Source organism: Pseudorca crassidens, chromosome 17 (genome assembly GCF_039906515.1).
Source record: "Pseudorca crassidens isolate mPseCra1 chromosome 17, mPseCra1.hap1, whole genome shotgun sequence".
NCBI lineage: Eukaryota > Metazoa > Chordata > Mammalia > Artiodactyla > Delphinidae > Pseudorca > Pseudorca crassidens.
Window position 1 is genome coordinate 15293393 of NC_090312.1, and position 22966 is coordinate 15316358.

General features: G+C 40.9%; 1 protein-coding gene across 4 annotated transcripts in view; it reads left to right on the top strand.

Moving 5' to 3' along the window:
• Positions 1 to 22966, top strand: part of WASHC5 (WASH complex subunit 5) — a 53844-nt gene that overhangs the window by 27343 nt on the left and 3535 nt on the right. For all 4 annotated transcript variants that reach the window (XM_067711290.1, XM_067711289.1, XM_067711291.1 and 1 more), the window contains 14 exons: positions 1075 to 1185; positions 2143 to 2283; positions 3328 to 3408; positions 6938 to 7039; positions 7779 to 7958; positions 9214 to 9338; positions 12036 to 12198; positions 12584 to 12686; positions 12775 to 12854; positions 15239 to 15342; positions 16129 to 16258; positions 17722 to 17818; positions 21132 to 21285; positions 22099 to 22186. In XM_067711290.1, coding sequence (XP_067567391.1) covers positions 1075 to 1185; positions 2143 to 2283; positions 3328 to 3408; positions 6938 to 7039; positions 7779 to 7958; positions 9214 to 9338; positions 12036 to 12198; positions 12584 to 12686; positions 12775 to 12854; positions 15239 to 15342; positions 16129 to 16258; positions 17722 to 17818; positions 21132 to 21285; positions 22099 to 22186 — 1659 coding nt within the window. The remainder of the gene's footprint in view (positions 1 to 1074; positions 1186 to 2142; positions 2284 to 3327; positions 3409 to 6937; positions 7040 to 7778; positions 7959 to 9213; positions 9339 to 12035; positions 12199 to 12583; positions 12687 to 12774; positions 12855 to 15238; positions 15343 to 16128; positions 16259 to 17721; positions 17819 to 21131; positions 21286 to 22098; positions 22187 to 22966) is intronic.

Sequence of the window (22966 nt, forward strand, 5' to 3'; positions counted from 1 at the left end):
CAGTTACTAGGGAAGAGTTGGCCTTCATTATTACCTCATTCATTAATTCAGTTCAAGATTTCACCCTTTTAGAAAGTTGGTTAATTTAAGTATTTTTATAGACTGAAAATTGTTAGGAAGTTTTTCATGAGAGCATAGTTGCAAAAGATGCCAGAAATAAAGTTTGAATTAATAATAGAAGTTAGAGTGTCTTAGAGAAAATTGTTTTTAAATGAAGAAATAGATTTTTTTAAAGTTTTACAGGATACTAAAAATGTGTGTCCTATGGGTCCTTTATTCCCTAGACATGAATAAAATCCTTTTATTCATTTAAAAAAATTCTTGTTGAGCCTCTGCTACAATCTAGGATCTCCTTTAAAGGTTAGGGAATAATGTTAAACAACACGGGCATAGATTGGCCCTTCTCTCAAGGTAATTTCATTTCGTGATAAATGAACAAATAATTTACTCAGTGTCTTCTGATGGAATTACCATATATATCAATTCTGAGGTGCACTTTCATATTTTAACATCTCTGTAATTGGGATGTGTTGTATAATTGATGGCATATCATAGTTGTCGGCATGTTTTTTCTTTTTGAGCAGTGCATAAAATAATGGCACTTCTTACAAGCCGTGTCATCTTAGATTAGACTCAGTATGGTAGTCCATCAATCAGAATGTCTGATTTCCATAGAGGAGTAGCTGCCTTCTGTAGCTCAGTGGCTCAAATTTGAGCATGCAGGAGAATCACCTGGAAGGCTTGTCACAGCCCAGATTGCTGGGCCCCAGCCCCGGAGTTTCTGATTAAGTAAATCTGCGTGGGGCAGAGAATCAGCATCTCTGACAAGGTTTCAGGTGATGCTGTTGCTGCTGGTCCACGGACCACAATTTGAGAACCACTGCTGTAGCAGATGACTGTCGCTTTAAAAAATTGTATCTTGTCAGAAACTATGAATGACACTGATGAAGTTCAGTAGTTGCTCTCTTTTGGGCAAAGCCCAAGAGTTTTGTTGTATGTTACTGTTTCTGGAAAAAGAGAGATTTCTAGGACTTTTTGAAACAGAGAAACAGATACATCTTATTTTCCTTCCAGCTTGCCTCTGCCCTTGACCTGCCCCTTCTTCGTATTAATCAAGCAAATAGCCCTGACCTTCTCAGTGTATCTCAGTATTATTCTGGCGAATTGGTGTCCTATGTGAGAAAGGTAAGAAATGCATCAAGATGATGTTTATTTTAATGGCAAACTAACTGCTGTTTTAAATACAAACGATGTGCTTGGGACCCTGAAAAAAGTACACCTGTGTTCCTTTCCCTTATCCTTTTTTTTTTAATTGAAGTATAGTTAATTTACAATGTTGTGTTAGCCTCAGGTGTACAGGAAAGTGCTTCAGTTTTACATATATATAGGTTATTTCAAGACATTGAATATAGTTCCCTGCAGCAGGTCCTTGTTATTTATCTGTTTTATACATAGTAGTGTTGTATACCTTTCCCTTATTCTTAATTTAATTCCAGAAATTTGCAATACCTGAAAATAAACTTATTCTTACCAGTACTGTGGGTGTGCAGCTGTGTTTTTACTTTCAAAGAACTTTCATACCTATTTTTTAAATGCTGATGGTATTAGCCCCCATTTTATAGGCGTAGAGATGGAGAAACAGAGATCTTGGTGACTTCTTCAAAGTCATAGTTGGTAAAAGAGCCAGATCTAGATCCAGCACATTCTAGTTGGAACTTAATCAAAGTTTTCAGGAGCATTTTGGTCCTTGCTTCAACAACTTATGGTGTAGCATAGAGCCAGACAGGCCTGGATTCAAAATTTTCCTGTGTCACATCCTAGCTGAGGGCTTTACAGCCAAGTTACTTAACATCTCTGAACCTCAGCCTTTTAGAAACTTGTAATGTGGAAATGATACATCTTTTGCATCATTTCTATGAGAATTAGCTCTATATCCTGTGAGCAATTAATGTTTGAAGGAAAGTAGCCCTGTGCCTGAGAGCAGTTGTTAAAATAGCTCTTGTGAGGCCCTTAGCAGCCCTTCCTGCAGACGAAGCGCTGTTCATATACACGGGCACTGTGCTTACTGTCATCATACCATTTACCAGCTAAGAAATAAAATAGAGGTTCGTTTGTTTTTTCCTCTTTTCCCTTTCATTAAAGGTTTTGCAAATCATTCCGGAAAGCATGTTTACTTCCCTTCTAAAGATCATAAAGCTTCAGACCCATGATATCATTGAAGTGCCGACCCGGCTGGACAAGGACAAGCTGAGGGACTATGCCCAGCTTGGCCCACGATATGAGGTGCTGTGTCCCTTTGACTTCTGCCTTTTGATTTTGAAACCCCCAAACCATGAAATAGCACAGGTCCGTGTCACCTGCCATATCCCCAGGACCACCAGATCAATTCTGGTTTATTGATCTTTTTCCACACTCTCAACAATAACCAGGTTTTGCCATTTTAGTGCAATTATACCTTCATTCGTTAACTTGTCCTGGTGTCATTCACGGCCTCGCCTGCCAGAATGTTCTCAGAGGGAGTAGAGCTCAGCTAGTTACTTTTCTTTTGAATAGTCTCAGCACATCAACCTTTTTTCTCTTTGGGCTACATTGCCTAGACTTTTCCCATTCAGGTTCCTGCTTTGTACACAAAATCAGTGGCTCAAAGTAATCCATATTCCGTGAACCACTTCTTGCAGCCAGACTTTTAAGGCCGCTCCACAGTTAAGCAGCCTCAGAAATTGTTCTTCCCAAAACACCTCTGCTTTTCTTTTTCCCTGAACTTAAAGATGTGAAAAATAAAATCAAGTGAAATTTGAAAATGTGATAACAAGCATCAATTTCATATCCTCTGACACAGCTCCAAAAGTTACATCAGGAATTGAGATTGTCAAGCTCAGAATTTCTACATTGATTCTAACTCAAAAGTATAGCCTCAGTCAACCTTACCAATGTCTCCTGGTGTTGTTTGAAAAGAATGTGGATGGCAGTAGATTACCTTCTCAGAATCCCCTTGAGCCTTTTCTTTTTGGAAGGGATCATCCATATCACTGAGTCCTGCTTTCATCTTATGCGTGAAATGCTGAGGCCCAAAGAAGGGGAAATGATTGGTCAAAGGGTAAAGAACGATTTAACGTCTTCTGACTCAGTCACCCAGTATGTCTAACAGTGGTCAACACCACAGAACCTCATTTCTGACCAGGACGTGTATACACGTGTCCTAAAGCTGCACGCTGCTTCTCGTGTCTTGGCCCATTCCAGGACTGTCAGTCAATTATTTTAGCTTCCCATAGAAGTGATGGGTCGTTTATGAGAAGTACTTCATTAACCTCTTTTTCTTTGTTAAAGGTTGCCAAGCTTACTCATGCTATTTCCATTTTTACTGAAGGCATCTTAATGATGAAAACAACCTTGGTCGGCATCATCAAGGTAATGGTCTTAATGCTGGCCTTTGTGGCCCCATAGTAAGTCTTCGTCCTTTGGATTATTGCAGAATTTATCCTGTGGGGTAGTGTTACCATCTTATGCCTCTTGCTGTTTCACATGCAGCTTTCACATCTTCACTTTACTCATTTCCCATCTTCACTTTACTCATTGACAGAGGAAAAGACAGCATTATAATCCTTATTTTTCATAACACCCAGGAGTTCCTTAACTCTAACAAAAATCTGTTTTATTGAATTTTTGTAATAACAAAGAAAACAAAATAGTTCAATTCCCTGAGGCAAAGTAGCTCGCTCAGTCACTGTTTCTCCCTTCCCTGCCTGCAGCCTTTCTTTCTTTTTAGTATTTTTATACCGCACTCCAGGTGCAGAGAGCTGAGATCATTGTACCCCTCTGACCACAGGCCATTGCCATCACTGAGGCATGCAAGCTCCTCTCTTATTTTTTTTCCTTCTCTTCTCCTGGATGCCCACGCCCATTCCCATGCCCCATAGCATCCACTCTATATGTTTGATTTCTTTCCATAAATATGCAAGTATCCTTATTTTTAGCAAGTGGTGTTATTTTATGTATGCACATGGTTTTGATTTATCTAAATCATATTCTTCTCTAAGTCTCATTCTTTTTCCAACTTTTCTCACTAGTTACTGCTCTGAAGTTAATTTATGTTGCTGTGGATCAGGTAGTTGGTTACTTCTTGCTGCTGCAGAGAATTCCACATTTTACTTAACTGTTCCCCAGGGCACAGACACCTATGTCACTCATTTTCACACCTGTGCTTCCTGTTATCATAAACAGCGTCAAGATGAGCATCTCTGAACTTGTTCCTAGCACAGACCTGTGTAAGAATTGCTCTGAAATCTGCTTGCCCAGGAGTGGGTCACTGAGTCTTAGGGCACATTTGTACTTACTTTGTCTCAATAATGCCAGAATGCCTCCTCACATGACTTGTTTCCTGTGTATCTTCCCCCATTTTTGCCAATACTTGCCATTATCCACTTTCTAATTTTTGTTCTCCAAAGGGGTCTAAGGTGGTATCTCATTGCTGTTTTAATTTGTAATTTTAAAATGACTAGTGATGTGATGTGACCCAGTCACACAGTTCATGGTGCTTTTATTTATTTTTCCATTTGTCTGATAATTAGCAAAATCTTAACATTTCCGATTTTTAAAAAAATTTTCATTGATATAACATTTGTGTTAATGAAATCCAAGAAAATAGAGGAAATGAACCTAAATAGAAACAGAACTTTACCATGTGGTTTCTGGAAATGTGTTAAAGAAATACCATTGTAGTCCTGGAATATTAATAGATTCTGTTAAACATGCTTTAGGCCTGGTGCCAGTTTAATTCAGTTGATATTCAGAGAGTAAGTACACACACAGGTTATCACTCCTAATTCATCCTTAAATGATGATAAATCCTAGGACCAGGTTAGTCTTAAATGCAAAGTGACCAGTAGGATGTAATAAAACCTAGTAATTAGCAATAATTATCAAAGAAAGGATTGCTTAAGAAAAATGTAAGGCTTTTGCCAGAATCTTCCAGATAATAAAAGCAGAGGGAATATCATCTTGACCTCATTCAAACTTAGTAGACTGTCTCTGCCAGTTTAACAACTCAGGGCTTTTTGTGGGATCCTGTGGCTTTCACTAATCTTTAACCTTTGAATGTTGAGGATCTATTTCAAACCCTTACAAAGAGTTTAAAATCACTTTAGTTAATATGACTTAAAACAAGTGAGATATACACAGGGATATATATATAATGTTCATTGTTAGATGTAGCCAAAAAAATAGAAATAACCTAGACATTTTATGAGTAAGAGAATGGCTAAATATATCATGGTGCATTCATACTGTGGATTGCTTTGCTGCCATTCAAAAGTAACTTGCCACTAGGAGATTTCCAAAACGTAAAGTGAAAAAAGCAATTGCAGAACAGTGTGTGTATGTATTATGATCCCATATAGTTTTTTAAATTAAATATATTTAAGGACAAATACGTATATAAATTAACAGAGGAAGGTCTGGAGGATCCATATGAAAACTATTAACTGTTGTTAACCACAGGGGGTGTGGACAGAACTGCGAGGAAGGGGCTGTGTGAAGGGGTCTTTCCCTTCCCTGGGAGCACTCCACAGATTGGTGGAAGTCTAGGAAGAATTGGGTAGAGCCATTTAAGACCATGAGATTCATAAAACATTTAACTCTTTTCCACTAAATCTGTTTTTATAAGGAATATTTCTTTGGAAACTTCATGTTACTTCTTTGATTTTGTTCTCATTGACTATGTTTATTTATAATTTACCTTTCTCTTGTAAAATAGAGCACAGATGCTGAAAGCTACAGAAACAATTATGTAGCTTGATCGGTTATTATAAAGTAAAGACCACTCATTCTCACCACCACTCAAGCCCAGAGATATAATTCAGCCACAGCTCCCACCGCAGGATCCTCCTCATGGGCCTTGACCTACTCCCAGTCTCTCTGTTTAGTTTTATTATCCAAAAATAAATTTCTAGACACTCTGGTTCAGACTTGCAATTCAAAAAATATACGTCTTTTAAGGCTGGTTTACTCCTCAGATTTCTCCCTCATTCCTTTCTTTCCTTACAATTTGTCTATTGAAGAACCCAAGGCCTTTGACCTGTTATCTCTACACAGTCTGGCTCTTACTGATTGCATGGTCACGCTGTAGTCCAACAAGTTCCTCTGGCTTTTGTATTTTCAGCAACTGTTTCATTCCAATTATCTTCCTTGAAATTTAAATATTATCAAACCCAGATGGAACACATCAGTTGTCTTTATAACTTTTAAAATAATAGCTCTTGACAAATTTAAAAGTAAAAGAAACAAGTCTCAGGGAATTCAAAGGAGTGTGTTAAAACTATTTGATGTTTTATGGATTTGACAGGAGACTTTTTTAGGGAATAACAAAAGCTTTCTCATTACAGAAAAAAAGAATCAGCAAAATAAGCTATATAGTTAGATAGCAGAGTTGCTTTCCTGTTTTATCTCCCTAATTACTAACAGCATCCCAAGAATGCTGAAAGAAAAGAGAATTGTTAAATCTTCAGTGGTCCAACCCCAAACTTGATTTTGCTCATATGACTATAGATGCCCTCAGATAACTTCCATAGGAGACATGTGCACTGACTTCAGATGCAGGCCCTTCAATCTGCCACCTCCTCCTGTGATGAGAAGAGGCACTTTTAATTTTTAATGAAATGATTAAAATGTGAGGCAGTTTAAAACTTTCCATACCCACCATCTTTGAAATGTCATGTTGTAAAATTATCATGAATTTTACTGAGATAAACCAAGTCTTACAGAGGTGACAGGTTTTAATAATTCTATCCAAGCTGCACAAAATCAAAAAAGAAATCCTGATTGTCAAGTAATGAGATAGCAAAGTGCTCCCTTACGGACTCTGGAAACTATCTTTCTTCCGGATTTCTTCAGGACTGAGCTTTTCCTTCCTGGAATTTATTGCTTTTCGATTTGTACTTAGGTGGACCCAAAACAACTGCTGGAGGATGGAATAAGGAAGGAGCTGGTTAAGCGTGTGGCTTTTGCTCTTCATAGGGGATTGATCTTCAACCCTCGAGCCAAGGTACCAGATCACCAAAGTGGGTCTGTCCTTTCCCTCTACTCGGCTTGCAGAATGTTCTAGAACACCATTTTTAACTGTTATGAACAAGACCTTTCCTACCTTCTAACGTATATCTACTATATCATGTTCAGTACAGTCAATTGATATGTTTTTTGATCCTATATTATAATCCATTCATATTATCAGAAAATCCTTTTTAAAACCAGTCCTTTCCTTCACCTGTTGATCCCCAAGTTTAAGAATTAAACTGATGTTTATGATTCCAGGTTCCTTCTCATAGCGAAAAGAATTTGTTAAACCTAAAACAGATTGGCACTCTAAAGGCTGTAATTTTTTCTTTTGCTTGATCTTTCTGGGAATATGGTCATTTTTCTCAAGAGAAAAAGAATAGGCCTGAAATTTACATCTAGAGTACCTTTCACATCAGTAAATTCAATTTAAAATGTTTTAACTCTTAAGATTAGAGTCATCAAATGATATGAGAGAAATCACTGATATTCAGTTTTTATATATTCTTTTATATGAGGCTTTCTTTCCAAATGAATGAAATCTATTCTTTGCTGGATGTCTGGCATAAATTACCATTCCTCCTAGATGAGGTAGGAAATGAGTATTTCCAGAGCTGTCCCAAACCGTCACTGCGGTCTCTCACTTGGGGTATCCTTTAAAGTCTAATGTAGGTATTAGGGGGTGACAGTCTATGCCAATATAATAGGTTTCTGTTTCTTATTATGCACAGCCAAGTGAATTGATGCCAAAGCTGAAAGAGCTGGGAGCTACCATGGATGGGTTCCATCGTTCTTTTGAATACATTCAGGACTATGTCAACATTTACGGTCTGAAGATTTGGCAGGAAGAAGTATCTCGTATTATAAATTACAATGTGGAACAAGAGTGTAATAACTTCCTAAGAACAAAGGTATCTAAATAGATTTTAATATGCTTGACTCTATCTGTTACTTCTGACATGCCCCGTACACGCCCCAAACCTCAGAAATGCCAACAACAAAGTTTATTTCAATAGTTACTAAAAATCAGTAACCACTACACAGTCACGAATACCTTCAGAAGCTGTGAGGGTCACAGAAAAGTTTATATGACACCTCACCTCTCGGAATATACTGTCCTAAGGAGAGAGCAGACTTAATTAATTAAATGGCTACAGAATGAAGCTGTCTGGTGTAGTCGTTATAACTCGAGTGATCAGGAGTTCCAAAGAGTTAGGAGGTCAGCTGGGTTTGATCAGAGTGTATACCTAAGAGCAGAATTGCTGGGTCATTTAGTAATTCTGCATTTAACTTATAAACCACCAAACTGTTTCCCACAGTACCTGCACCATTTGTTCATTCCCACCAGTAGTGTCTGAGGGTTCTAGTTTTTCCACATGCTCTCCAACACTTGTTAATTTCCTTTTTTTTTTTTTTTTAAATTATAGCCATCCCAGTGTGTGTAAATGGCATCTCATTGTGGTTTTTTTTTTTTTTTTTTTTTTTTGCGGTACGCGGGCCTCTCACTGTTGTGGCCTCCCCCATTGCGGAGCACAGGCTGCGGACGCGCAGGCTCAGCGGCCATGGCTCACGGGCCCAGCCGCTCCACGGCATGTGGGATCTTCCCGGACCGGGGCACGAACCCGTGTCCCCTGCATCGGTAGGCGGACTCCCAAGCACTGCGCCACCAGGGAAGCCCCATGTCTGTTTTTTTATTGGGTTACTTGAGCACCAAATTCTTAAGTGTCACAGCTGAGAAGACTGATTTTAGTTGGTAGTTAACAAGGAGCCACTCTGCAAGTTTTTAATTAGGTGACTGACATGATTCAGGTGACATTTTCAAAAGATTATGTATCTTCCAGCCTTATATTTTTGATTTTATTATTACATTGATACATGTTAACTTATAAGACAGAAAGCCAGAAATTCTTGTCTTTTTCCACTTCTCCTCAATCACTTCACTTTTTCAAAGATATTTCTTTTTTTATATATATTATATGTGGCGTTTCTGAGAGGCTATTTATACAATTTTGAAAATTTCTTCTTCAAAATCAAGGAGCATTTATATTCACTGTTCATGCAACATTGTCTTTGTAAAACTATGTGAGAAAAGGATAAGTAGGTTACCTTATCAAAGATGTACTAAATATTTATGTTCTTGGGGTTCTTTTTTTTTTTTTTTCCTAGATTCAAGACTGGCAAAGTATGTACCAGTCCACACATATTCCAATACCAAAGTTTACCCCTGTGGATGAGTCCGTAACATTTATTGGTAGACTCTGCAGAGAAATCTTGCGGATCACGGACCCAAAGTAGGTGTATCTGAATTCCACTGGGCTTTGAACGCCATGGACAGTGTCTCTCTAAACGTATATCACATCTACTTAGATCACACCCTTGTTCCTGCCACAATTGGAGCCTTTCTAATGGGTTTATTAACTTCACTTTTTCTGAGACTGCATGTTTTCCTCAGTGTGACTGAGGAGACCCCAGTCCAAAGACATATAGATGAAAACAATTATAAGGTCTGTTCGGCCACCTTTTATTTTAGTCTGCTTCTCTTGCTTTCCAGCTGACATTTTACTCACTTGGGTTTGTGGACTCTCTGGTTTAATTAAAACTTTTAAAATTCCAAATTGCTCCTCTGTGCCTGTGTACCTATGGCACACTCCTGCATTGCAGTCACTGGCTCTTGCACTTGCCAGCTCATACCCTGACCTTTTAAGATGACCTCCTTGTTTCTTAGCCCCACCCAGGCACTTCTGCATAAGGACCAGAATTTTTTTTTAATATTTATTTATTTGGCTGCACCAGGTCTTAGTTGCAGCAGGCAGGCCCCTTAGTTGCAGCACGTGGGCTCCTTAGTTGCGGCATGCGGGCTCCTTAGTTGTGGCTCACCAGCTCCTTAGTTTCGGCATGTGAACTCTTAGTTGCGGTGCACGTAGGATCTGACTACGTTCCCTGACGAGGGATCGACCCTGGGCCCCCCCTGCATTGGGATCGCAGAGTCTTATCCACTGCGCCACCAGGGAAGTCCCAGGACCAGCATTTCTTGAGCACTCACCTTGTGCACTCTTCCTAGCCCCTGGCACACATCCTTCACTTACTCATCACAGCAGTCTTAAGGGGTAGGCATTGTTATTCGTCCCACGTTAAATCAAAGTAACTGAGGCACAGAAAAGCTCAATCACTTGCCCAGAAGTTAATAAACAGTGGACCCAGAATACACATCGGGTGCTCTGACTCTGGAACCCAACTGTTAAAGCATGTGTCATTCAAGGGCAGACTTGCAGCCATGACTTACAGTTTATATACAGTCACGTGGGTGAAAATCTCATAATCAAAACAGCCCTGAGAATATTTCAGGTGGGCACCACAGTGGAGGCTTGACGCTGCCTGTCTCAGAAGTCTAGCTGAGCTAGTTTTCCTCATTTTTTTTCAGTTGAGCCTCTGATGAAGCAGTTGGTACTAAGCCCAACCAAGGGGAAAGCAGGCTCCTGCCTGCTGTCTTATGTTCACCCCTGGGTCGTGCTTGTTCAGTCATTCCACCTGGTGTGCTTACCCATGGAAAGATGATTTCTCTTCTTTTTCAGTTCAGCTGTGCGTGCGTAGTTGGCTTTGTGTAAGTTGAATGTCCGTATCACACGTCTTCTTTATACTACCTTCAAATTCAGGCTGATTTTGTCCTTCGAAACTTATGAAGCTTCACAAACCAGATGTCACCTTCAGCAGAAATGAGTTCTGTCTATGCCTCATGGGCCAGAAAGCGTAAATTATCCGAAACGCTCTTTGACTTCTCTTGGGCACCCATGGGTTGGTCACCGAAGCCCTCCTAGAAAACTGTCCGCCTGACTCACCTAGTGCCGTGTTAATACTGGCAGAAAGGATTAAGCATGATTGGGATTTCCATGTCGTATATGATTTCATCATCAAAATTGGGAGCCTCTCAACTGACGCATTCAAAGTGCCAGCACTGAGCGCTGGAAGCAGGACACTGAGGCCTGAAAGTAGACTGTGGCTCTGGAAGTCATCTTGTTCTTCCATTTACTTCCAAATTTAAAATTCCCTAGCTCCTGAGCCTCTTTTAATTCCCTCCCAAGCCTCATTTCAGTAAAGATATGTATTGGCTCTTAGGATTGAGGGCATATTATTTTGTGGAGGCTGTTGAAGGTAGAGGCTGGGACTCCACCCCAGACCTACCCAATCCAACTCTCCAGAAATGGGATCTGGGCGTCTGTTTTTTAACATGCTCTACCAGTGATTTAGGTCCGTACGCCAACATTTGAGAACCATTAAAATGGTGGTTATGGGTATGGTGTTGGAAGCCTCGGTTATTTCATCTATAAAATGAAGGTCAAACAGCTCGTACATCACAGCTATTCTGAGGATGAAGTGTGAGCACACGGAAAGGTCTTGGCCCAGTGCCTGACACATAGGAAGCGCTCGGTAAACGTTGTTGGTTGTTATCATTGCCATCGTCACACTCCTGAGTCTAAAAGGGAATCGCTGGTCAATGACCAGAACTGGGAGGAAAGAGGAAATGGCTTTGTCATCATAGTCTCAGATGTGAGGACACAAGGATTCGAAGTTCCTTTCTTACCAAATTGGAAATGACACAAGACTGTGTTTTGTCCCTAGTCTCTGGATATTTAAAGAAAGACCCTCCAGAGAGACAACAGGGCTCTAAAGCCTTCCAGCCTGATGGCCGAATCTAGCCTTGTCCTCAAGACAGGACTCCAAACAGCAGCCCAACCCAGTGGAAATGAAGCAGTCAAACTGGTCACATAGCAAGGGCAGGAAGAGGTGATTTAACTGAATTTTGCCTTTCTGGCCCAGTGAACGTTCACCGTGAGATGTCTTGGGTGCCTAGATGCAGAGGTTATTAAAGCGCAAATCATAAAACCATTGTTCTTCCTATCCAATGCCCCTAATCCTGTTGCATCCCACATCCCTTCAGGATGAATTCTGAGCTGCTTTTGGGTTTTGATTTTGTTTTGTTTTTGTTTTAGAATGACATGCCACATTGACCAGCTGAACACTTGGTATGATATGAAAACCCATCAAGAGGTGACCAGCAGCCGCCTCTTCTCAGAGATCCAGAACACCTTGGGGACTTTCGGTCTGAATGGGTTAGACAGGCTTCTGTGCTTTATGATTGTCAAAGAGTTACAGGTGAGCTTTTTGGCATTCGTGCGTTTTTCTGCTACCCTGGCGGAGAAGAGAGTAGTTCGTTTAACCTTTCTTTCGTGCTTTCCTAGACTGATATCAGGCATGTGTATGTGACTCCTGTTAAATAGATAAGAACTGAGAATAAACTGGAGTTTCTTTGGCCAGCATAGTATTTTTATGGGTAGACTGTTCTTGTGAATTTCATCTTGGAAACCAGCAACTCCTCCTAACAGGGGTGTTTCTGATGGGAACTGGAAGTTGCTGCTTCCCTGTCATCCTATTTGTAGCGTTGTGTGAATGCAGCTAGTTTGTGTTCTGCATAGCATTTTAGTTAACTGGAGTATTTATTCATTATGTTTTGCTCTTCGATCATGCCTTCTTGTTTTAGAATTTCCTCAGCATGTTTCAGAAAATTATCTTGCGAGACAGAACTGTGCAGGATACTTTAAAAACCCTCATGAATGCCATCAGCCCCCTAAAAAGCATTGTAGGTAAGTGTTCTAAAACGAGGCTGAGGTAGAGAGAACACTGTAGCCTTTCCAAAGTTACTAAATAGAAAATCATATTTTAACCTTTCAGCAAATTCGAATAAAATTTATTTTTCTGCCATTGCCAAAACACAGAAGATATGGACCGCTTATCTGGAAGCTATCATGAAGGTATGTCGTGGGAGAGAGGGGAGAAGCAAGGCTATGGTTTTTTAATTATTATTTTCTTGTAACTTGGTTGCCCAAAGAAAGCCACTTTTCTTTCTTTGGCCATCAAAACAAAAACACAACATTTCAGTTTGTCATTATTTCTAAGTTCTTTTGATCTTTGGCTGTTCTTGACTGGGCTTTTCATTGGCCTATTCATTGTTTTTCTTTCACTGAAGAAAACTTTCATTTTGAAATGACTTTTGGCAAGAGGTGCTTTCACAGAAGGAAATAGAAGTTTTCCTCCCTCAGCTATACTCCATCCTTATGTAACAAGTTCATTAATGAGCTGCTGTCAGTTTGCCATCCTAATCTGGACTGGCCTGAGTCTCACCTCTGTAGGAAGCCAAGAGAGATTACAGAGATGCTTAGAAGAGGCTTTGGAGGTTTCCCAGTGACTATTATGGACCACTGTTAGTTGTATCAATAATTGCTGGTAATTCAATAGTAGCCAGGTCTTGGGTCTAAATCACTGATCTTTACATTAAAACCCCCAAGGACCAATTTGTCTTTTTGTCTTGAATTAGGGAACCTGCAGTCACTAAATGGGCATAATAATCTGGAACAGCATGGAAATACTTGTGCTTTTCAACAGTGACAGCAGCCACTATCCACATGGAGCTGTTGGGCGCTTAGAACGTGGCTTGTGGGGAGTGAGGACCTGAATTTCAAATTTTATTTCATTTTAATTGTTTAAATTTAAACAACCACAGGCAGCCAGTGGCTGCTCTCTTGGTCATTGCAGCTCTAGAGAAATCACAGAGAGAAAGAGTGACAGTCCAGAGCTCTCTAATAGGCAAACAAATAGGTAGAATGAGCTTATCACCTCCCAGGCTCCTTAACCTCTCCAGTATCTTATTTAAATAAGAACAAGTTACATAAAACTGCATTTATTTCTGTTTCCATTTCCAGATTGGTATTTTCTAGAGAATCCTTGACATAGAGTATCTAGAATTAAGCAAGGAATTATATGGGCAGAGACAAGGTTGGAGGGACATTTTTGAGTGGCCTGGAAGAACCCACTGTTTTCTTGGCCTTGCCCTATTCTAATTTTTAAATAATAATAGTTTTCTGTTAATAAAAGGTTTCTTACTTACAAATAGCATTTTTTTGGATTCACTTTTATTTTCTTGACATAAGTAGAGTAGCCTCATAAGAATAGTGGTCGAAGGTAGTACATTTGAGGTCGTTTGACACTTTTAACTGTTATAAAGTCCATTGATCTAAATGATACCTTTTCTTCACTCTTAGAGAAGACCACTCTTTTTTTTCCTTTCTCTGCTCCCAACAACTCAGAGGAAATGTGTTCATTTCTTCTTTATTGTTGCCATCATTACTAAACAACCTCCCTTCGTATTCCTCCTCTCCCCTTTGCTAATCTTTTAGGGATAGCTTTTCTAGAAAAGAGAAGGAATTTACTGCATAAAAAGTTAGGGTATACTGTTGACTTTATGATACCAACAAATTGAACTTGTCAGAGCCAGCTGAACTCTTACCTCAAACTGACCCAAAGATAGTTCCCTAACACCTGACAGTCGCCATGGATACCTCCAAATATCCTTTATGCTCATCATTACTTGGAAATTACAATGGTTGATCCACCGTGTTAGCATAACTCCAGGTCACAAATCCATTCTTTTAATAGCTTGCGAATTACATTTTGTTACAATTGGCTTCCATTGTTATCCTGTATGTTTTATTTCGTACATTCAAAAGAATTATTCTGAGACAATGTCCATAGTCTTCGCTAGATTCCTTAAGAGGTCCAAGGTGCCAACAAAAGGTTAAGAACCTCCGGATTCGGGGTTATCAGTGTTAGAAGGGCCTTCTTGGAAGATTGTATGTAGATTATTTTATTACCTAGATTATTTCTTGATCTGTAATCCTGAGTGATGTAGACAGGCTTATATTGACCGAATATTAGAGTGAAATGACATCCTTAGGACTTGAGAAATTTCAGTTTAGGACAAATAAAGGAAGTAGGGCTTCTCATTAGTGGGTACTGAACATGGAGAATTTATTCCAAAAGATCAAAAATAGAGCTTCAAAACACACACCTTTAATCCATGGACAATTGAGCATTAATGGATCACTTTGTAAACTGTTAGACATCAGGGCTATTTTGAAGTTGGTGTACAGGAATCTCTCCAGACATTTCTTGAAGGGTCCTCTGCTCCGTTAGGGATGATGCTGGCCTTAGCCATAAAGGCAGTCCAGGAAATCCTTGAATTTTTTTTTAGAATGTTGTGATCCTTCCAATAAAAGCTCGTCATCTTTTTGTTTGTCTCCTCGCTATCTGTTTGAAATCCTTGTGTAGTTTACCTGTTCTCTCTCTTGCTTGTTCACAGGTTGGGCAGATGCAGATTCTGAGACAACAGATTGCCAATGAATTAAATTATTCTTGTCGGTTTGACTCCAAACATCTGGCAGCTGCTTTGGAGAATCTCAATAAGTAAGTGCTGGCATTTGAAACAGCCAGCTGTGGGCCTGGATTGTTCATCATCGATTAGCATTCCAGTTTCTTGTTCAATACCTGCTCTTTTAAGTTCTTCTTGAGTGAGAAGGCTCTCTGAATTTACAGGCTTTTTTCCCATAGGTAATCAAATCTGTCTTGGTCTGTCTCTCTTTTTTTTTTCTTTTTTTTGATAGATTCATTTATTCAGCCAACATATATTGATCACTTAATACACACCAGACACCATGCTAGGTACTTGCACAGACTGAGAAGGCAATTATTACCAAAATCCACTCCTGGCTTTCCATAGGACTGAGTCACTAATTCTTCTGAGGGCGGTGGAAGCGCACTGCTGCCCGGGTGTGGCTGTGAGAACGCATCCCGGTGCACAGCCACACCCTTTACCTCTCCTTCAGCTTGCTCTCTTTTCGAGCCTCCTGCTTAAAGATAAATAATCTGTGCTTCTTGGTCACAAAGTCAGTGCTTTTGACAAAGTAGGTAGTGAAAACAGTTCAGTCAATTCATAAAACTTTGAATGGTGAAAGCATTTGATTTGGGTGAACTCCAAAAGATAATGTAATTCTAGGTCAAATTTTCCATTTGTAACCAATGACAGGTATGGAAATTGAGAATTAGAAGGATCAAGCCCTTGTTTTACAGGTGAGGACACTGGATCCCTGGAAGATCATAGCTTGTATTAACTGTTGTCTAGATTCATTTTATCTCTAATGTTTATCACTGTTGTTTTTGTTTTTGTTTTTGTTTTCCTTCACCTTCATCTAGGGCTCTCCTAGCAGATATCGAAGCCCACTACCAGGACCCTTCACTTCCTTACCCCAAAGAAGATAACACACTCTTATATGAAATCACAGCCTACTTGGAGGCAGCTGGCATCCACAACCCACTGAACAAGGTTAACGATTAAAATATATGATGGTGTGGTGGGGGATAGTGTGGTACCTAAGGCCATCTGGCCCAGATTGCTGTGCTCAGGTACTGGGAGGACCTGGTTCCCATCCTGGAGCCTCCCTTCTCTTGAGTTCCTGCCCTTTCTGGGCTCCCGTTTCCCACGTGTAATATGAGGATGATCACACCGTCCCTGCCTCACTCAGGGCTGTGGGAATCAAGTGATACAGTGTTTGTCAGAACTCGTTGAAAAGTGAAAAGCGCTATATCTATAGGAGATGTGTTTTAGGTTTCTCTGCGGGTTGGTATTTGAACTGCAGCTAAATGGTGGCATTGATCCTTCTTGCCCAAAGATACTTCCCTCTGTGGCTGACAGTAATCACAATCACAGTCTGGGGCCACAAGTCCTTTTCTGCAATTCTGATCTCCATAAACCTCTGAGAACTGAAAGTTTTTTCCACAAGTTGGTACCAGATCTCACTTGGTGCCAAAACCTGTCCCAAACTGACTTGCGGCTGTTTATACTCCTGTGAATTTTCATGTTTTGATGCCGAAATACTGATAACTTTCATTACAGGTTGTTACCCTAGACTCTATATTACCTTTCTAAAATCTTTATTGTAATATGAAATTCTGAAATCTATACAATCCCCTGGGTTTGGGGTAAAAAATTATGAACCTAAGTAGCACCTAACATTTTGTAATTATGTGCCAAGCACTGTGTTAACCCCACGATGGGTGCTGTCACTTGATCTCAAAGCAGTCCCTTAAATGTGCCCTTGTTGGGGGAGGATCCTGAGGCTCAGAGGTTGATAACTTCCCAGGGCTCCACACTAGCCAGCAATGGAGCCTGGCAGTCCGCCTGGCAGTCTGACCAGAGCGGGCGCTCCTGGCCGGGATGCCACCCCACCTCCCAGGGAACCGGTCCAACAGGGAGGAGGGAGACGGCTGGGTGTGTTCTGACTGTACTTCTCTGCCCCGTGAACTGGGGTGATGCTACATCCAGAGACTGCTCTGTGGCATTGCCTGCGGGAAAGCCACTGGACAAAGAGACGTCTGCTTGCTTCCTGCTTACACGCCGCCACGCACTGCTCTGCGGGTCTTTCCTTCTTTCTTTCTCCCTCTTTCTCTTTCCCTCCCTCTGCCCTCCTTCCAGCTTTGCCTTGACTTTCTTGCTCATCGCCTTTTTCTCCCCTCCTTTTGTTGCTGACATTAACAGGATTCAGGGGGGAGGTAACTGCTAATCTAAGCAAAATTGTTCCCATCCCAACAGGGCTAATTGTCAAGTGGGTATCTGTTTGGTGGGGGAATGGTCAGTGGTAAATAAAACTCTGAAGGCAGCAAGTTAATGGAACCATCCTAGTTTTCAGCAGTCAGAAGAGCAAACAAATAAATGGCAGCTTCCCTTTGAAAGTGTATTCTGTGGTATTGTGTGATGTGAAGAGCCCATCTCTTCCCTTCTCTTTCCAGATATACATAACAACAAAGCGCTTACCCTACTTCCCGGTTGTCAACTTTCTATTTTTGATCGCCCAGTTGCCAAAACTTCAGTACAGCAAAAACCTAGGTACTGTATGACATTTATTCTTTGCAGTAAGGAACAATAACGGTAGATTAACATCTAACCAAACAGCTCTTGGTATAGAATGCTATGTCACACATGAGGTCTTTCATAGTTAATTGCGTGTTTATAAAATCCATGTCTTTGGGCCTCTGAAATATGATGCAGACGGTGGATTTAATATCAACCAAGTATAATCCACCTTTAATTTACAGTGGCTGATTATCCAACTTGTAAAATGTGTGGGACCTTTGCTTCTCTCTCTTCTTTAAGGAGCTGATTATGGTGGGAAAGAAACTTCTTTTTGGTTAATGTTCTTTCAGCAAGTGTCATGGGCCTACTGTGTATCTGGAACTTTGGTATGAAGAGTAAAAATATGGTTACATACAGGAGACTAATCCAGGGATATCCAGTACTTTATTTTTGAAAATACTTGATACGAACAATAGATACCAAAGGCTATCAGTATATTTGTCCTGTCCAAGGATATAACCCAATGTTTTTTTGTCATTGACTTTATCTTGAACATTTTTATAAGATTCCCGGGTATTTCCTCTGTCTCCAAACTTTATATCTAAGTAGAGATTTTTAGAGTCTGCTGTAGAGTTTAATTTACTCTGAAAGTATTGTAAGAGCTTTTCCATGAATGTAACCATATACTTTTTTTAACCAGCAATTCCAAAATATATTTCTTCCTTCAAGTATTTCCCTTCCTATTCCAAAAGGTTTTTTTTTAGGATAAAGATGTGGATTCTCTGTAAGGTTTTTATTCCCTCATTCAAAAAGATTCCTTGATTCCAGACACAGCCCCAATAACAATACCTGTTACAGCCACAGAATGCAGGGCATGGTGGCGCCCAGTAAGTCCTTGCCATAAGAGGGAGGGAACACGTGTGTGTTTGGATTCTGGCTTCATGACTTATCACCTGTGTGACTTTGGCCAAGTTACTAAACCTCTCAGGCCAAGCAGATTTCAAAAATACCTATGACATTACCTCTCACAGAGCAAATGCTTATCTGATGCTGGATCCTTTTCTGTATGTTGGTCAAAATCAATGTAAAGAACCATCCCAAGATGGACTTAAAAGTTCATCTCAAGATTCAGAGATTCATGACCTCCCTCTCTTGTCCCTGTGTTATTACAAAATAAGAATATATGCTTCTTTATAATGGTGAATTGTCAGTGCATGAAGATACCTTGTTTTCATTAAGACGGTTTGTTAAGTGGTCTCGTTCTTAGGTAATATTTCTTTCATTGCATGTATGGTTATGGTCAGGCTCCTTGATTATACAACTCCTTATGGGAAATATGTCACTATTCCAGTGAAATAGTGATAGTGGAAGATCAGAATTCCCAGATCTTTAAACAAAACAGAACAAAACTGTTAAGTGTCTTAGAAATGTATGTATACCTGACTACAGTTCTTTTTTTTTTTTAATATTTATTTATTTATTTTGGCCGTCTGGGTCTTAGTTGCAGCACGTGGGATCTTCATTGCGGCATGTGGGAACTTTTTAGTTGCGGCATGCAGACTCTTCAGTTGTGGCATGCTGACTTCTTAGTTGCGGCATGCTGACTTCTTAGTTGCGGATCTAGTTCCCTGGCCAGGGATCAAACCTGTGCCCCCTGCATTGTGCCCACTCTACCACCAGAGAAGTCCCCTGGCTACAGTACTTTTCATGAATTAGGCTGATGTGTTAAGTCGGGGATCAAATTAAAGAAAAGCAGGACTGAGGAAGGAACATCGGCATGTTTGTGGACCCTAAAAACATTTATTTAACCTTGTAAGCATTGTTCTCAAGACTGATCTGAGAAACGCACGCCTGCCTTGGTCTTTTAAGGAAGAATCTCTGTGGTGCTCATTCAGAGGAAGTTTTTGTTGTAAACATCACTTTTGTTCTCCACCTGGAAAGGATTACTTCTCCATGTTCTGAGTATGGCTAGAGTCTTTTGCAGTGGGCATTGAGTAATTTGGAATTGCCAAGGCCTGGGTTAGGTAACTTGTTTTGGCATCTTAAGTAAGTTTTTCCAGTCTTCACAAAAACCCAAATATGGGATCTGCGGGTCTGTCTGACCAGTTTTAACTTTTAATCAACTGCCAATCCTTTTCGCAAAGTGGTTGTACCATTTTACAGCCCATCAGCATTTGGCCATCTCAGTCTTTTTAATTTGAACCATTCTAATGAGTGTGTATGGTATCTCATTATAGTTTTAACTTGCCTTTCCCTGATGATTAATGATGTTGAGCACTTTTTCAAGTGCTTTTTGGCTGTTCTTTATATCTTTTTTGTTTGTTTCTTTATATTTTTCTTTGTTAAGTGTCTGTTCAAGTCTTTTGCCTATTTTTAAATTGGGCTGGTTGCCTTTTTTAAAAAATTAATTAATTAATTTTTATTTTTGGCTGTGTTGGGTCTTTGTTGCTGCGCACGGGCTTTCTCTAGTTGTGGCGAGAAGGGGCTACTCTTGGTTGCGGTGCACGGGCTTCTCATTGCAGTAGCTTCTCTTGTTGCAGAGCATGGGCTCTAGGCGTGCGGACTTCAGTAGTTGTGGCATGCGGGCTCACTAGTTGTGGCTCACGGGCGCTAGAGCACAGGCTTAGTAGTTGTGGCTCATGGGCTTAGCTGCTCCACAGCATGTGGGATCTTCCCGGACCAGGGCTCGAACCCACGTCCTTTTGTTTTGTTTTGTTTTCAACATTGTGGTCTGTCTCCTGTTCCCCATACAGCCATTCAGGCAGAAGGTCAAGGTCTCCAGATTTGGGCAGAAATCCTTAGTGAAAAGGCCAGCTTTGGCACTCACTCACTCACTTGACATATTTCCTTCTTCGACTGTCCTGATTTCTGCACGTTCTTTTCTTGTGTAACATTTAACCTTGTGTTTAAAGATACTTTTAAAATCTTATCCAGCATTTTGAATGTTTTCATTTAAGAGAGTACTTCAAGGTATTTAGTATGCCATGCTGCCATTAACAGAAGCCGATTCTAGGCAATTTTTATTTCCTCATTTACGTTTATCTATATCTTTAAATTTTCTACAGTTGCATCCATTAATTATATAATCCAGAAGAAACAGTGATGGTAATTATAAAAATTAGTACCCAGTTTAGGATGTTGAATCCTTCAGACCACTAGAAGCCTCCACCAAATCCTGGGCCTAATTCAAAATGTAGTCCTGGATTATCATTCCCTCACGTAATCATCTGCCAGTGGTGATATGGGCCCCAGACATTTTGACATTCACGAACATTCATACTAAATGAATGTTGCCTAAGGCAAGCAGTTCGCTTGGTGGTAATTTGTAATTTGTCGGTCCTTGCAGGCATGGTCTGCCGAAAACCTGCCGACCCTGTGGATTGGCCGCCACTCGTGCTGGGACTGCTCACCCTGCTGAAGCAGTTTCATTCCCGGTACACAGAACAGTTCCTGGCATTGATCGGCCAGTTTATCCGCTCCACAGTGGAGCAGTGTACAAGGTACAGAAGGCCAACCAGGAAAAAATGGAATTGATGTTACAGAATGGGCTGGGAACCTCGCATGGCAAATTCCTCTTATCATCCCCCTAGTAGAGACAGGAACTGACTGCTCACCTGGCTCTGTAAAGCAGGTCGGGGCACATCTCCTTGTTTGGGGCAATTAAAGGTGTGCCCATCCTTAGTCACTCTGCCGAGGAGCCCTGGGAGCACGCACTGTGAATGCGTCATAACCACCATCAGCAAGCTCCGTGGGGAGAAAGTACAGGCCTGCCCCTCTGCATCCTGGACACTGTGCTCAGACCTCAGTGAGCCCGTGTCCTCCCACTGGGCCACTGCCCAGGGATGGCTCCACCCTCCAGTGGAGTGTCAGGGAGCACCTCGTGGGCAGCATAGCCCGAGTTCCTGGTGTGTAATGGAACGAATTGCACGGAAGTTCCTACGTGATATAAAGCTTGTAAACCTTTAGTTCTCCCCTCCCCCACCCCAAATGTGGCTTTTCTGGGATAGAAACAAGTTATTTGCATGAGATGCTGGGTCCTGAGTCTCCTTCTCCGCTACCCTAAAGGGTCAGCAGGCACCATGTGGTGCAGCCCCGTGTAGGCCGTTCAGAGAAGTTTGATTCCATCCTCCGGGCTGTGTTCTGAAGATAGGCCAGCAAGATCTGGCTTGCTGTGACTCAGGAGGAGGTGCTGTAGATGTGCCTCTACTTTGGCTTCATTTAGTCATCTGTCGTTTTTTTAGTCTTTCAGTATTTTGACTGAGGGTCCACTGTGTACAAAGCAGTTAACCGATCCAGACTGTTCTCTGTTGCAGCCAGAAGATACCAGAAATGCCTGCAGATGTTGTGGGTGCCCTTCTGTTTCTGGAGGATTATGTTCGGTACACAAAGCTACCCAGGAGGGTAAGCAGTAGATAAAGAACAATATTAATGCCCTTTTTGTAGAAAGATGGTATGAAGCATGGCCTTGGACCCATGAGGAGTGAAGTCCAGAGGCTCATTCCCAGTGGACACCTCTGAGCCCCTCGCCCTGCTCTACCCCCGGCTCGGCTCTAAGATGTTCCCTCCTCCTCCACATGTTCAGTGCTTTGCGAGAAGACAGGGTTGAACACAGCTTCCTCCCTCTTCTTGCCCTCTACCACACCCTCCTCCGGTCTGCAGCTCAGCCTGTTGAGGAGGAGCTAAGATGAGCTCCAGGGGAGAATTCCTTAAGGGGTCGGGGTAGAGAATGATTGTGTGCTTCATTTTTCATCTCTACAGTAACCTGCTTCCCACAGCAAGTTTGGCTAAGTTCACACCATGGTTGAAGTGCTATACAACCACCGTTTCCAAAAATGACAGATTACTTTCCACCTCCTAAGATACTCTTTTATTTTCTCAGTAGTAATTCCACTTTGGTAAGTTTTAGTTGAGAGTGGAGAGCTTGACCCTGAAATATAAAAAAACCTTCAATAGATGCTGAAAAGCCATTCTGATTTTGAAAAATTAGTAGGTTAGGAATCAAAGTTACTTTTTTATAACAAAAACCAAAGATGACGCTTTTAAAATTAACTAGCAAGGTCAGACTTAATTCTAAGTGCTACTGGCATTCTCATCAAGGTCAGGACGATAAGAGTTACATGGTGATGCTGATGCTCACTGCTGCTTTTGTTGTACAGGTTCCAGACAATAGAATAGGAAATG